Source organism: Elephas maximus, chromosome 15, assembly GCF_024166365.1.
Source record: "Elephas maximus indicus isolate mEleMax1 chromosome 15, mEleMax1 primary haplotype, whole genome shotgun sequence".
Classification (NCBI taxonomy): Eukaryota; Metazoa; Chordata; class Mammalia; order Proboscidea; family Elephantidae; genus Elephas; species Elephas maximus.
Window position 1 is genome coordinate 85296589 of NC_064833.1, and position 15260 is coordinate 85311848.

The following is a 15260-nucleotide window of genomic DNA, read 5'->3' on the forward strand; positions in this document are numbered from 1 at the left end:
TTACCTTTTGGTATGGTAGATATTAGACATACAAAGGAAGTCTGTCTTCTTTACAGTGGTTCCCCTTATCCAGGGGGGATGCGTTCCAGGACCTCCATGGTGCCTAAAACCGCGGATAGTACTGAACCCTGTGGATACTATGATTTGTCCTGTATCTACATACCTGTGATAAAGTTTAATTTATAAATTGGGGACAGTAAGAGATTAACGACAGCAATAATAAAATAGAACAACGAGAACAATATACTGTAATAAACGTTATGTGAATGACGGAGTAGGATGGCGTGAGATTTCTTTATGCTTTGTACTCATTTAACCTCTTTGAACTGCGATCAGCTGTGTCTAGCTGGAACAGAGGAAAGCGAAGCCACGGATGAGGGTGGGGGAGGCTCCTTTCTTCACCTGGTAGAAGAGCGCCTGGCATATCAAAACTAAGCCGGTTGCCGTTGAGTCGATTCTCACTCATAGGGACCCTGTGTGTTGCAGAGCAGAGTTTTCAAGGCTGTGACCTTTCAGATGTAGATCACCAGGCCTTTCTTCCAAGGCACCTCTGAGTGGGTTTGAACTACCAATCTTTCAGTAAGTAATCGAGTGCTTAACCGTTGGCGTTTCACCCAGGGATGCCTGGTATATAACATATGCTTAATAAGGATGAGCTGAATTAATGAACGGAACTGTTCTAATGAATGGTCAGATGTTTTAAACAGATTTTTCTTATACTTTCTAAAAAATAAACATAAAAGAAAGTTTGGTTATTTTCCCTCCAATTTAGATTTTCCTTGCTGCTGCTTACTTTGGAGGAGTACTATTTTGAACAGCACACAGCTAATCATATTCAGCACAAAGGCAGCCCGAGTGAAAGGTAAGGAAGATTTTTGGATATTTTACTGATATCTGATATTTTTTAAATTAAATGCATGATCATATAGGTTTTTTCTTCCTCATTTCTTATTGGAAAAGCAATGAGGAGGGGAATCTACAAATTGCTGCCATAACTTCAGACAGTTTTCAAAGCTCAGAAGCATTGTATTCTAATTCCCCTAAGGTTGTGGGTACCTTAAATCAGCTGGCTAGAAAGCTACGATTTTCATCACTTTTTTTCTTGCACCCGTCTTGTGCTTGTGCAAAATACTCTCTCCCCGTAATTACTTGGTTTTGGTGTTGTAAAGTGATGATCATGAAGCACAAGAAAAACTTGCTGCCAGTGAGTTGATTCCGACTCCTAGCAACCCTATAGGACAGAGTAGAACTGCCCCATAGGGTTTCCAAGGAGCAGCTGGTGGATTCGAACTGCTGACCTTTTGGTTAGCAGCTGTAGCACTTAACCACCGTGCCACCAGGGCTCCTGAATCACGAGTGGTATAAAAATATACACTTTCAGGATGAATAATGTGGTTTGAACTAGAAGCAACATCTGTTTTTTCTGTAGTTTCAGGGCAGGTATTTACTACTATAAAAACAGATTGTTTCTTTTGGTCTTATTTTGAAAGCTGTATACAAAATGTGGAATGTAGTTTTTTGTTTGTTTAAAATGCCAAGTAGGAATTAACTAAGATGAAAGTTGTTCCAGAAAAAATGTATATGCTAATGATTTCCTTTTGGGAAGTTACTTAACGGCTATAGGCTACAACTTAGAATTAAAGGATCCTTTGACATTAGATAAATACATGAAGTTTTAGTTTTCTTCAGGTTTTATCCTGAAAGGATAGAAAAATGTGTGGCGTTTAAGTGCAAGCCAAAGTAAAAAATCACTTGGCTTTTGGTAGCTTAGGACGTATCTGTTTCCTTAGCATTCAGTTGAATTAGACATTTACTATTACCTGACCAGGTTGTGGTGCCCTGGGGGCACAGTGGTTAAAGTGCTTGGCTGCTAACCAAAAGGTTGGCAGTTCAAACCCACTAGCCACTCTGTGGGAGAAAGATGTGGCAGTCTGCTTCCATAAAGATTTCAGCCTTGGAAACCCTGTGAGGCATTTCTACTCTGTCCTGTAGGGTTAGTAGGAGTAGGAATTGACTCGATGGTAACAGGTGGGTTGGGAACCATGTTGTTGGCTGCCATCGAATTGATTCTGACTCGTAACAACCCCCCATGCATTGCGTAGTAGAACTGCTCCATAGGGTTTTCTTGGCTGTGATCTTAATGGAAGCAGATCACCAGGCTTTTTCTTCCATGGTAAACCTTTAGGTTAACCCAAAAACCAAAACCATTGCTGTCAAGTTGATTCCGTCTCATAGCGACTAGCAACCCTATAGGACAGAGTAGAACTGCCTTGTAGAGTTTCCAGGGAACGCCTGGTGGATTTGAACTGCTGACCTTTTGGTTAGCAGACGTAGCTCTTAACTACTACACCGCTAGGGTTTCCTTAGGTTAACAGTAGGGTGCAAACAGTTTGCACCATCCCTGTTAAGTGCTTGGTTGCTGACAGAAAGCCTCGTGGTTGGAATCCACCCAGAAGTGCCGTGGATGAAAAGCCTGGTGATCTACTTCCAGAAGGTCACAACCTTGAAAACCCTAATGAGCACAGTTTGACTCTGCAACACGTGGGATTGTCATGAGACAGAATTGACTTGACGGCAACTGGGGTTTCCCTGACCACAGCATCTGCTTTCTTACCTCTGCAGTTTTACTCATATCCTTTTCCCTGTTTGATACTTTTTTTTTCCTTGCAACACTCCACTGTCCTGTGCCATAATAATGCCTTGCATTTGTTTATTATCAAAATACAAATATAATACACCAAACTGAAAAATGTTTTTATTGTTTTAAAGTTATTATTAGGGCAAAACGGTACGACCCCATGGAGGTGAATTTGGTAATATCTAACTAGATTGCATGTGCCTTAACCTATTAATCTAGCAATTCCACTTCTAGGAAGCTGTCTCAAAGATACACTGGCCAGTATAAAAAAATGGCAGGTACAGGGTTACTCATTGCAGCACTGTTTTCAATAGTAAAAGACTAGAAACAGTTGCCTAGAGGACTGATTGAATAAACCATGGAATGTCCACCTGATCTAGTAAATATTTTGTATATTTTAAAATAGAATTCAATTTATAAAAGGAACAGTAGTTCCTAAAAATCAAAACAAATGAGCTTTATGTAAAGTTGGTGAATTAACCACCTAGGAGAATAATTTTAATTGACTTCAAAACACAATACTTTAATTGTCCCTGGTGGGATATATCCTAAGTGGAAAAAAAAATGGCAAAGAAGTCATGAACTGTTTTCAGTCATAACACTTTGTAATGATATTGGTATTATTATTTTGAAAGGATTTTATAGACAATATGCAGATAAATTTATAAAGGTGGGTAAAGCAAAGGAGTAATTATGTTAATACCAAAGCCAAAAATTTTCTGTATAAAAGAGATATAAATATATTATTAAAGAACTTAAGCCTTGCAATCTTACATTTGAAGTGGAAATGCTTATATGAATTCATGTATTTTTGAATGGGGTCACCATGAGTCGCAGGCCAACTGAACTGGCAGCAAACAACACTTATTGAGCACTTAATATGTGCAGGGGACATAGATGTGACAGTCAGAGTCAGGTTTACCCACTGCTGTCGAGTCGATTCTGACTCCTAGCAACCCTATAGGACCGGGTAGAACTGCCCCACAGAGTTTCCAAGGAGTGCCCGGTGGATTCAAACTATAGACTTCTGGTTAGCAGCCGTCGTAACCACTGCGCCACCAGGGTTTCCAGAGTCAGGTTTAGTAGGAGCTAGATTGGCACAGTGCATCACAGATGAAACCGTAATTACAGTATGTGCAGATTTCTCTGATCTCCAGGGAGCTGGAGATACGGGAAACATTGTTTGCTGTGTTTCCAATCTTTGATATCCTTTCTTTAGCTGCACTGTTGATATTTTATTAGTTGACACATTAGTGGCCTACTTTCTAGTCAGAACATGTGATGATTCTTTTACAACTTTATCTAGGTTCATTAATCTTTTATACTTTGCTCCCTAGGAAAATCAGAGGCTCCTTAAAAATATGCTCCAAGTCAGTGATTTTTGAACCAGATGCAATATCCCAGCCCATTATTAAGGTAAGCACATTTTAAATGTGAACAGAAACATTCCAATTTTTGGTATTTATTTTGCCTTTGCTGATTTTTATGTTTCTGTCAATTTTATCCAGATTCCTTTGAGAGATTGTATAAAAATAGGAAAACATGGAGAAAATGGAGCCAGTAGACACTTTGCAAAGTATGTCATTGCCACTAAATGTTTACTTCTACTTCATCCAAAAAATTGTGTATATTTAATGACTTTTATCTGCATTTTAGGGCAAAATCTGGGGGAATTTCACTTATTTGCAGTCAGGTAAGAAGCATATAGTAAAAATGTTTTTCCTGAATAAAGATACATGTATTTTGCGTGGCGAAATTATTTGTGGAAATCTCAAATAAAGACTGTTGAATATATTTTTAAAAGCTTTTTAAATTTAATCATTGAGAAATACGTATCATTTAAAAGATGTGATCCCTAATGGGCAAATGGCTGCTGATTAGTCAAAGACTATTTATTAAGTGTGTGACACACGCAGGCTGGCATTTGCATCTTGAGGGTACCATGGAAGCCTTTGAGGGCACCTTTCCTGGACAAGGCAGCCGCTTTGAGACAAAGGGGCTGCACTTCCTCCTGTGGCCCCTGAACATTTAGGAGGCTGGAAACCCAGGGCGCACCCCCCCAAACTGACCCCTGCCTTACTAGGACAACCAGGGTGGTCTCTACTGATTATGACTCTTGGGGGCAGAACCTTTTGTTAACCTCAACTTTATTCATCTTCATTCACAGACGCAGTATTGGTGATAAAACCTGTTACTGTCAAGTCAATTCTGACTCATAGCGACCCTATAGGATAGAGTAGAACTGCCCCATAGAGTTTCCAAAGAGCACCTGGTGGATTTGAACTGCTGACCTTTTGGTTAGCAGCCGTAGCACTTAACCACTACACCACCAGGGTTTCCACTGTTGATAAAGAGATCAGTTAAAACATGGTTTGTCTCCTGTTAGTCTATAGATTTTTTTTTTTTAAATTGTAAAAAAGAAAGGAGTAGAGTTTGTGGACCACTTCCTTCTGACTCTGGATTTCATGTTCTTTGTAAATGAAGGGCTGGGAGGGCTCCAGGTTGCTTCCACTGTCTGCAGAGCCCTGGTTCCCGAGGTGTTGACATGTTCGGAGAACACTTGTTCCGTGATCAAGTGAGTTTAGGAGAAGCTTTGAGGAGCAGAGTTAAACAGATGGCTTTACTGCAGGGCGGACTCAAAGCCTTGACCATACTAACATGCATTGGTTCTCCAGGAGGCAAATGGTTAGTAGGAGACAGTGTTCCGGGCACATTTTTTTGGCCACTGGACCCTTCTGTTCATGGAGCACTTATTAATGTAAAATGAAGAAAATTATTTTGTGAAAACTGCAGGAGCACAGATTAGGTGATTTTCTGCTGTTGATGATTTTGCTAACTTGAAGGAAGAAAACATCTCACAAGCTGTCTTTGGTTTATCTTATTTCAACTGGCACATACGAAAACAGTTACAGCCATCTTAGTGCTTTGGAGAGGGAATACCATTATTAATTATTCCGGTCCACACCTCTGCTCCCATTATTTCTGTGTTATGATTCTTCATGATGGTCTTATTCTAGATAGGCCGTATCTTGAAAGCAAGAGGTATTTTTTCAGTAAGAAGTATGGCTTGTATCATAAAACTATACATTTTAGTTACATTTTAAAATGTTGATTCACTTTAATAGATTTTTAAAAAATCTCTCCACTTACTTGTAATAGTTTGTAGAAGAGCCGACTCAAAGTCAGCTTAATGCCAATAGTGCCTAGATGCATTCTTTCAAGAATTATTTTAAGCTTCCTGGGTCAACCAGGAAACTTTTGTGGGGTTTTTTTTCTTTTTGCTTATTAGGTCAAAAAGTCTCAGAAATATAGTGCACTGGTTTTCACAGAGTTTTGCTTCCACATTTTCTGTTGCTGCTAGAATAAGGAGGGGTGTGTATATGTGTTTAAGTATTCAAGGATCTGGAGATACAAAGGAGAATATCCAAAGCCCCTCTCCCCATGGACTTCACCTTTCAGCAGGGCAGACAGATGGCAAAAAAACATCTACAGTGATGCTATGAAGAACGCTAAAACAGGACAGAAGGATAGAAGTGCTAAGGAATACCTGTGCTGCTTTCATAGAGTGGTCAGGGTGGCTTCACTGAGGAAGTGACAGGAAAGAGACTTGAAAGGCTTGCGGGAGTGAGCTGTGTAATTGTAATGAATGTGTTCTAAGTAGAGGAGATGGCAAGGGCAGAGGCCCTGCAGTGACCTCAGCTATGGGAAGAGCAGTGAGGTAAGTGTGGTGGGAGTGTGGGAGTCAGAGAGCGCTGGGAATGTGATTGGAGCAGTGCACGGCCTGGTCATCAGGGCCCGAGGCCACAGAAAGGCAGGAGAATGAAGCACAAGAGAGAGAAGCCGGTGGAGAGCTGAAAGCAGAGAAGGACCAGGCTCTGGTTTATACATAGAGTTAGTCTCCAACTTACAACGTACTCGAGTTGGAAGTACCACACTTCTGATGGTCTTTTTTTTTTTTTCATCTTATCATTAGTAATATGTACTATGTATGTAACCATGGCCTGGGTGCAGCATCTGACCTCCTCTAACATCACAAGGGGGAAGGAGAATCAAGATCAACAGCCCAAGGCTGATTCCTATGCGGCGGAGGTCAGACATACCTCCTTTCTCTGCCGTCTTTACCAGTTCTAGCACCAACCATCCCTCCCACAACACTCTTTACTTGTCTGCTGGGTTCAGTAGGTCATTGCACTGGCCGCAGAGAATTCACAAACAATACTCATAGTTACAGGGTTTATTAGGGAAGTAATAGGTTACAATTCAGGTTCAGAAATACTCAGGATGTAGTTCTTGATCAGGACAGCCTCTTCTCAGCCTTGCCCCCAGGCATGCCTCTCTCTGGTCCCTGCCTGGGCAAGTGTTACAAAGGTCTTTTAGCTCTACTGACAAATGCCCCAAGGCACCCGGGTCACTCTGCCAGTAAGGCTCGCCCAAAGTCCACTTAGCTTTCTCTGTGGGCTCTGAAGCCCACTGCTGTATCTCCTGTAGGTCTCCTGCCGTTTCTCTGCCACCGCTTCTCTCCGTCTTCAGTGTTACAGCCCTTCTCTCTCTCGTTATGTCCCCCTTCTCTCCTTCTCTCTCTATAGTCTCCTGATTCCAGGGGCTTCTCAGTGCAGGGATCCCAGGTCCAAAGGATGCACTCTTCTCTTGGCTATTCTTCCTTGGTGGTGGTGAGAGCCTCTTCAGCTCCGGCATTGGTTCTCTAATTTTAAGGCAAAATTGGCTAATCCCCTGGTGGGCCACAATTACCTTTTTTATACAATTGCTAGGGTGAGAGTTAAAGACCATGGCAAGAAAGGCCACACAAAAGCAGTCCATTGCACTGCAGCATACAGTGTTGCAGTGTGTAATTTGCTGATGTTATTCTCAAATGTTCACTCACAGATGTTCAAAGATAGAATTCATAAAGATAGTGATAATAAAAGGCAATCATGATGAAAACTAAAAAAAAAAAAAAAAGTATTCAATTTATGTCAGAACTGACATCCGACAGGTCAGAGCAGAACCCCATTATAAGTTGGGGACTACCTGTATTTGTATTGTTAATGATATTAACAATATCATTAATATCACACGCAAGCAAAATTTTGCTGAAGATCATTCAAAAGTGGCTGCAGCAGTATATCGACAGGGAACTGCCAGAAATTTAGGCTGGTTTCAGAAGAGGACATGGAACCAGGGATATCACTGCAGTGTCAGATGGATCCTGGCTAAAAGCAGAGACTACCAGAAGGATGTTTACATGTGTTTTATTGACTTTGCAAAGGCATTTGACTGTGTGGATCATAACAAATTATAGATAACATTGTGAAGAATGGGAATTCCAGAACACTTAATTGTGCTTGTGAGGAATCTTTACATAGATCAAGAGGTGGTTGTTCAGACAGAATGAGGCACTACTAATTGGTTTAAAGTCAGGAAAGGTGTGTATCAGGGTTGTATCCTTTCACCATACCTATTCAATCTATATGCTGAGCAAATAATCCAAGAATCTGGACTATATGAAGAAGAAAGGGGCATCAGGATTGGAGGAAGACTCATTAACAACCTGCGTTATGCAGATGACACAGCCTTGCTTGCTGAAAGTGAAGAGGTCTTGAAGCACTTAAAGATCAGAGACCACAGCCTTCAGTATGGGTTACACCTCAACATAAAGAAAACAAAAATCCTCACAACTGGACCAATAAGCAACATCATGATAAACAGAGAAAAGATTGAAGTTGTCAAGGATTTCATTTTACTTGGATCCACAATCAACAGCCATGGAAGCAGCAGTCAAGAAATCAGGAGATGCATTGCATTGGGTAAATCTGCTGCAAAGGATCTCTTTAAAGTGTTGAAAAGCAAAGACATCACCTTAAAGACTAAGGTGCACTTGACCCAAGCTATGGTATTTTCAATAGCATCATATGCATGTGAAAGCTGGACAGTGAATAAGGAAGACCGAAGAAGAATCAATGCCTTTGAATTGTGGTGTTGGCGAAGAATATTGAATATACCATGGACTGCCAAAAGAATGAACAAATCTGTCTTAGAAGAAGTACAGCCAGAATGATCCTTAGAAGCAAGAATGGCGAGTCTGCGTCTCACATCCTTTGGACGTGTTGCCAGGAGGGATCAGTCCCTGGAGAAGGACATCATGCTTGGCAAAGTACAGGGTCAGTGGAAAAGAGGAAGACCCTCAACGAGGTGGATTGACACAGTGGCTGCAACAATGAGCTCAAGCATAATGATGTTTGTAAGTATGTTGCGGGACTGGGCAGTGTTTCGTTCTATTGTGCATGGGGCGCTATGAGTTGGAACCAACTCAACGGCACCTAGCAACAACAATGCTTGTATTTGTAAATCCCTCCAGATGCTGAGTAGAGAATGTCCCATCGGGTAAGATCGGAGGCCGGGAGACCAGTGGGGTGTCTTCAGAAGCCCAGGCATCTTGAACCAGGATGGTAGCTGTGGAGGGGAGAGGCAGTTGGTGTCTGGTTAGATTCTGAACAGAGGCCTGAGAGGCTGTGTTGACGGAATCTCTGCAGGATAAGGAGGAGAGTAGACAGTCAAGGATGACTCCTGCAGGATGGATCGTGCCCTTTGCCTCGGGAGAAGCCTGGGGAGGAGCAGGCTTGGGTTAGAATGTGAGGGTGAGAAGCCTGACACACCCCTAGAGGAGATGTCAAGGGGTATTTGGATCTGGGTGTCAGGGGAGGTCGAGGCTAGAAAGGTAAACTAGGCAGGCAGCAGTTTGCAGATACTGTGTTAAGCCCTGGGGCAGGTGAGATTTCCTAGGGATGAGGTGCACAGAGCCATCTGAGAGTGAAGGCCCTGGACCTCTAACAGGAAAGGTTGGCAAGAGAGCAGGCTGCAAAGGACGCCTGAGAAGGAGCAGCAAGGAGGTCGGGGAGAACCAGGAGCAGGTGTCTGGAGCCAGTGTGAGTTGTTTCAGGAAGTCCCGAGAACTGGCTTAGCCTTGGTGGTGGAGATGGCATGTGTCTTTTGTGACCCTCACAGGAGTGGCCTCAGTATCCTGGCCTGGGTGAAAACCTGTGTGTGGTGGAGAAAAAGTAGAGTCAGTGCTTGCAAAGAGTTTTACCACAAAAAGGAACAGAAATGGCAAAGGAAGATGTGAGACCGAGGAAGGATTCTTACCTGTGGTTTGTTTAAAATGGGAGAGGGCACGGCGTTGTTATAGGAGATAAGTGTTTGAGTAGCTGACGGGGTAGGGGTCACATTCTGTGCCCGTGTGGAGTGGCAGACCCTCCCTGTAGCAGGAGCCAGGCAGGTCTGTGGGCACAGGTGCAAGGAGGTTGGTGGGGCTGCTGGCTGGTGTTGATGGGCCTAATTATTCAGTGTACAGCGTCAGGGCAGTGGCACAGTGCCCTGAAAAACAGTGTGTGTCCAGCCATCTCCAGGGAAGAGAAGTTTCTATGAACAAATGTATTTCATACCACTGTGATTGAGTTTTAACCTCATTTCTTAGAAAACCAGAACTTAGACTAGCTTTCCTCAGTAGTCCACTCATTACTCAGGACAGGTGTTGACATTCAAAACTTGTCTTAGATATTTTATTCAGCAGGTAGTGATTGATATCTTGTTGCCTTGATGGTTCTCTTTTTAATTTAATATTTGTTATTTTAGTAAGCACCAGATCTTTATCCATTCATCTGTTGATGGGGACCTTCGTTGCTTCCATCTTTTTGCTATTGTGAACAGTGCTGCAGTGAACATGGATGTGCATGTATCTGTTCGTGTAAAGGCTCTTGTTTCTCTAGGATATATGCCAAGGTGTGGGATTGCTGGATCGTATGGTAGTTCTATTTCTAGTTTTTTAAGGAAGTGCCGTATCTATTTCCAAAGTGGTTGTACCATTTTATGTTCCTACCAGCAGTATATAAGTGTTCCAGTCTTTCCACAACCTCTCCAGCATTTATAATTTTGTGTTTTTTGGATTACTGCCAGCCTTGTTGGAGTGAGATGAAATCTCATTGTAGTTTTGTTTTGCATTTCTCTAATGGCTAATGATTGTGAGCATTTCCTCATGTATCTGTTAGCCACCTGAATGTCTTCTTTAGTGAAGTGCCTGTTCATATCCTTTGCCCATTTTTTAATTGGGTTATTTGTCTTTTTATTGTTGAGTTTTTGCAGTATCATGTAGATTTTAGAGATCAGATGCTGATTGGATTTGTCGTAGCCAAAACCTTTTCCCAGTCTATAGGTAGGGCATCCTTGTCTGGTTTCCATTCCCAAGGGGAATGGTTTCAGACTCTCTCCATTTAGGGTGAAGTTGGCTGTTGACTTTGTATAAATGACCTTTATTATGTTGGGCATTTATACAAAGCCAACAGCCAACATCCTTATCATGTTGAATAATTTCTCTTCTATTCCTGTATTTGCTGAGAGTTTTTATCATGAGTGGGCAAACACCGGGTCTTGAAAGCCAATTAATCCTTTAAACTAAACCAATAAAGCTATTAATCCAAAGGAACCCTGGTGGCACAATGGTTCAGAACTAGGCTGCTAACCGGAAACGTCGATGGTTTGAACCTCCCAGCTGCTCCGTGGGAGAAAAAGAGCTGGTTATCTGCTCCCGTGAAGATTACAGCCTTGGATACCCTATGGGGAAGTTTTGCTCTATCCTGTTGGGTCGCTGTGGGTCGGAATCAAATTGCCAACACACAGCAACAGCATTAGTCCAAGTTTTTTGGGAAATAGATATTATGTAATAGTGATTTTTAACTCTTTATATCCTAACTTATAGTTGTTCTTTACAGTGAAGAATTTTTTGATTACTTATTTTATAAGTACCGTTTTGTGTTTCTCAGGTATATTTCATTAAAGAACATAACATTGTTGCACCATATAAAATAGAAAGGGTAAGTAAAGCTTTTCGTTTACTCCCAGCAATTATAGAGTGATTTTGAGCAATAAGATTTTGTGACTCTGTTAGCATTTTAAATCAAATGTAACAATAAGGGATAATTAAAAGCTTGTTATATAGCAATTATAACAAAATTTCCCAAGGGAGCCACAGACTTTAGCCCAAAAGAATGCAATTAATTTTTGGGCTTGAAAAAAAAATAATATCCTAATAGAGAAATAAAGTTTAAGTGATTTGATGATAAAATTATAATTGAAATATGCATCATTTACAGGATTATTTACTGGATATTGCTAAGAATTTATTTGCTAATACGTTACTGAAAATTTATGTTCTAAAATGTTTCAAGAAACATTTATGGGTTATAAAATGCCCTTATTTGGGAACTCAGCAATAATTTCTAAATACTCCAAATTGTGTAGATGCCACAAAAACCAAAACCAAAACAAACCCTTTGCCATCAAGGGGATTCTGACTCATAGCGACCCTACAGGACAGAGGGGAGCTGCCCAATAGTATTTCCAGGGAGCGTATAGTGAACTCAAACTGCCAGCCTTTTGGTTAGCAGCTTAAAGCTTAACCGCCGTACCACCAGAGCTCTAGAAGCCACAAGTAGACTTGAATACAGGACTTGTCCGGTCAGCGGAGGCATTTCATGTACCCATGCAGTGCTATATTTAATTCTTTGTTCTTCAGCTTAATGCACAGTACAAGAACAACTGACCAAAGGGAGTTTTTAAAGGACTTAGGGACAGGCTAGTGCCCCTTATAATGACACCTGTGTCAGTTCAGGGGCCACCCTCTAGGCAAACACAGTCCCACAGGCTGCATCTCAGTCCCAGGTACAGCCCAGTCTCAGTTTCCCAGCTAGCAGGTGGAACACACAAATCGCATAGCAGTGGCCTCTGGGTTGTGTATACTAGAAACAGCTGCGTGTGCTGGTTAGCCAGAAGCCATAAATACTGAGATTTAATTACCTCCAGGTGGTGCTCTGGGCATTTTGGGCAGGACAATTCAGTCGGTGGGACTGCTCCTTATATTACAGCTTCCCCGCACCAACTTAGTGCCCGTAGGGCCTTTCCCCTGTTCTTGAGGCACCTCCACACATTGACAAAAACCCCAGAACTCCTCCTGGAGTTGAGAGCCACTGTCTTGGGTGCTCCTGCCCGAAGGCTCTCAGTATCCCCCCCTGAAGTGCAGGACGCTTACGTAAAAGGAACAAGGGTGAGGTTGCCTGAGCAAAGAAAAGCTCTTTTGTTCTGATGTGAATCAGAACATTGAAGGATTTTCAGATAAAAAAAAAAAAGTGTGAAAAATAAGCTGCAGTTTATAATAAAGATTGGAAAGTTTTGCAATCAGAGAAAGAAGCGACACTTTAGCTATAGTAGGTCTCTTGCTGTCCTCAAAGGATAATGGCTCCCTCTGGTACAGGCAGTTACATGAATAATACAGCAAAAAGAACTGTGTGTACCGAGAGATGAGAGAATCTCGTTCCCAGAAACATTATGTTGTGTTGTTGCTGGTGCCGCGGAGTCGATTCTGGCCCCTAGTGACCTCGTGTGACAGAGCAGAGCTGCTCCACAGGGTTTTCCTGGCGGAGTCGATTCTGGCCCCTAGTGACCTCGTGTGACAGAGCAGAGCTGCTCCACAGGGTTTTCCTGGCGGAGTCGATTCTGGCCCCTAGTGACCTCGTGTGACAGAGCAGAGCTGCTCCACAGGGTTTTCCTGGCTGTAATCTTTACAGGAGCAGATCGCCAGGTCTTTCTCCCTCAGAGCTGCTGGGTGGGTTTCAGCTGCCAACCTTTTGATTAGCAGCTGAGCGCTTAACCATTTCCGCCACCAGGGCTCCTTGACAATATTACGCAGAAGGACTCTCTTTGTATCAATTACTGTTAATTTAATTCATTTAGACCTGACTTCTAGTTACAAATATGAAGGCATTTATTGGAAGAAAATCAGACTTTCCAATTTGTATACTTTCTCATTCTGCACATATGAATTTAAATAAGTAAAAAAGAAGAGTAAAATTCTTCACAATTGTACTTGTCCACAATTAGACACTGCTGCCGTTTAACTACTACCCCCATCCTTCTGCGGACTTTTCATTGACTACTTCAGCGGGTGTTTATCCTGTCCGCCTCAGTGCCCTGGACTCTAGGCTGGGCCACATGCGCTTGGTCAGATGAACTCTGCTGCCCGGGACCTTGTATTTCTCCCACTGTGGAGTACAGACTAGGCAGACGTGTTTGGAACTCATCAGGTGGTTTACCAATGTTCTTACAGTCACATGGTTTTTGGCATGCTTCTTCTCCACCCTTGTTATGACCTTTTTTTTGTTTTTGTTAGGGCGAAATGGAATATGTCTTTGAATTGGATGTTTCAGGAAAAGTGGAAGATGTTCTGGAGAACTTGCTTCAGGTAAGCCAGTGGTAGCTCCAGCGTTCACTGGGCCCATTAGTCAAAATAGACTTTCTGTCAAATTTTGTATTTATACACCTTACCCAAATAGTAATCTCTCCTAAATATAAAGCAGATTTTACTTGAATAAATTGAAATGGAAACTATATGTTGAGAAGAAGCTATAGACATATTAAAAAGCAGTCTCAGCTGTTACTGATAACAGAATGATTGCTGATATTCATTGATTCTAAAGAACTATCTTCATATCTTCTAAGAAAAAAGTAAATATGTATGTTATTTATGATATTTTAGCTCCACAGAGCATCCTGCCTTGACAAACTGGGGGATCAGACTGCCATGGTAAGAGTCTCTAAAGATCTGTCTTTGTGAATTACCTTCTATCGCTATTTTATTCATAAATACTTAGATCCATGCTTTTTAAATTGTTCTGTTTTAATAGATAACTGCTATTCTGCAGTCACGTTTGGCTAGGACATCGTTTGACAAAAATAGGTAAGTTTATTTTAATAGTTTTCTTTTTCTGATTTTAAAAGCAGTGGTGGACGTCTGTGTGCCTTGTTTGGTGTTTCCAAAACAGATGTTGTCACTGCCCACCTCACCCAAACCCTGCTTGTCTTAGGGAACTGCACACCCTCAGTGCAGTAGATATTTTAAGGCTTCCTCAGCTCCTCTCCTTGCTGTCATCCCTCAGTCAGAAAGGCCTGTTGCTGCTGTTCCCTCAGATCTCTCTTCTCTGTCCGCTCTGCCCGTTCACACCACCATCACCTCACCCAGAACTCCATGCCAGCCGCTCAGCCTGTCAGCCTGATCCCAGTCCATTGCCTTCACCAGTCATTTTCCCCACTGTATGCAGTGTGATCTTCCTAAAGAACAGATTCAGTCATCTCACTTGAGTTTAAAGCTCTTCAGGACTCCCCATCGCCTTCAAGGTAAAGTCAGACATCTTATCTGGGCACACAGCCTCTGTGTTTAGCCCTGGTTTACTGTGTATGGTCTCTGATTTAGCTCTTGAATTCTGTGCTTTAGCGGATTGCGTTCCATGGGGTTCCCAGTTGCTCTGTGTGGTCTCTTACCTCTGAGCCTTTGTACACGTTCCTTCTGCTTAAAGTAATTCCTTCTTCTTTTGTACCTGTTAAGGCTTATTTAATCTTTTGATCTCAATGTAGAGTTCAGTTCTTCTAGAAAGTCTTTCCTTAACTTCTTAGCTACCATAGACATCTCCCTGTGGCGTTCCATAGGGACCGGTAGACTAAGCTCTTACTGTTCTAACAGTTTTTTTTTTTTTTTTATTGGTTTTCTTTATTTTGGGGGAGGGCCTTCTAAGTATATATT

The 15260-nt window shown here is 41.9% G+C and overlaps 1 protein-coding gene across 4 annotated transcripts in view; it reads left to right on the plus strand.

The window, feature by feature from the left end:
- The window catches only part of NSMAF (neutral sphingomyelinase activation associated factor), a 72138-nt gene that overhangs the window by 16020 nt on the left and 40858 nt on the right, over positions 1–15260 (plus strand). For all 4 annotated transcript variants that reach the window (XM_049854451.1, XM_049854454.1, XM_049854453.1 and 1 more), the window contains 8 exons: positions 773–862; positions 3976–4054; positions 4147–4214; positions 4295–4331; positions 11452–11502; positions 13854–13925; positions 14220–14267; positions 14368–14420. In XM_049854451.1, the coding sequence (XP_049710408.1) occupies positions 773–862; positions 3976–4054; positions 4147–4214; positions 4295–4331; positions 11452–11502; positions 13854–13925; positions 14220–14267; positions 14368–14420 (498 nt within the window). The remainder of the gene's footprint in view (positions 1–772; positions 863–3975; positions 4055–4146; positions 4215–4294; positions 4332–11451; positions 11503–13853; positions 13926–14219; positions 14268–14367; positions 14421–15260) is intronic.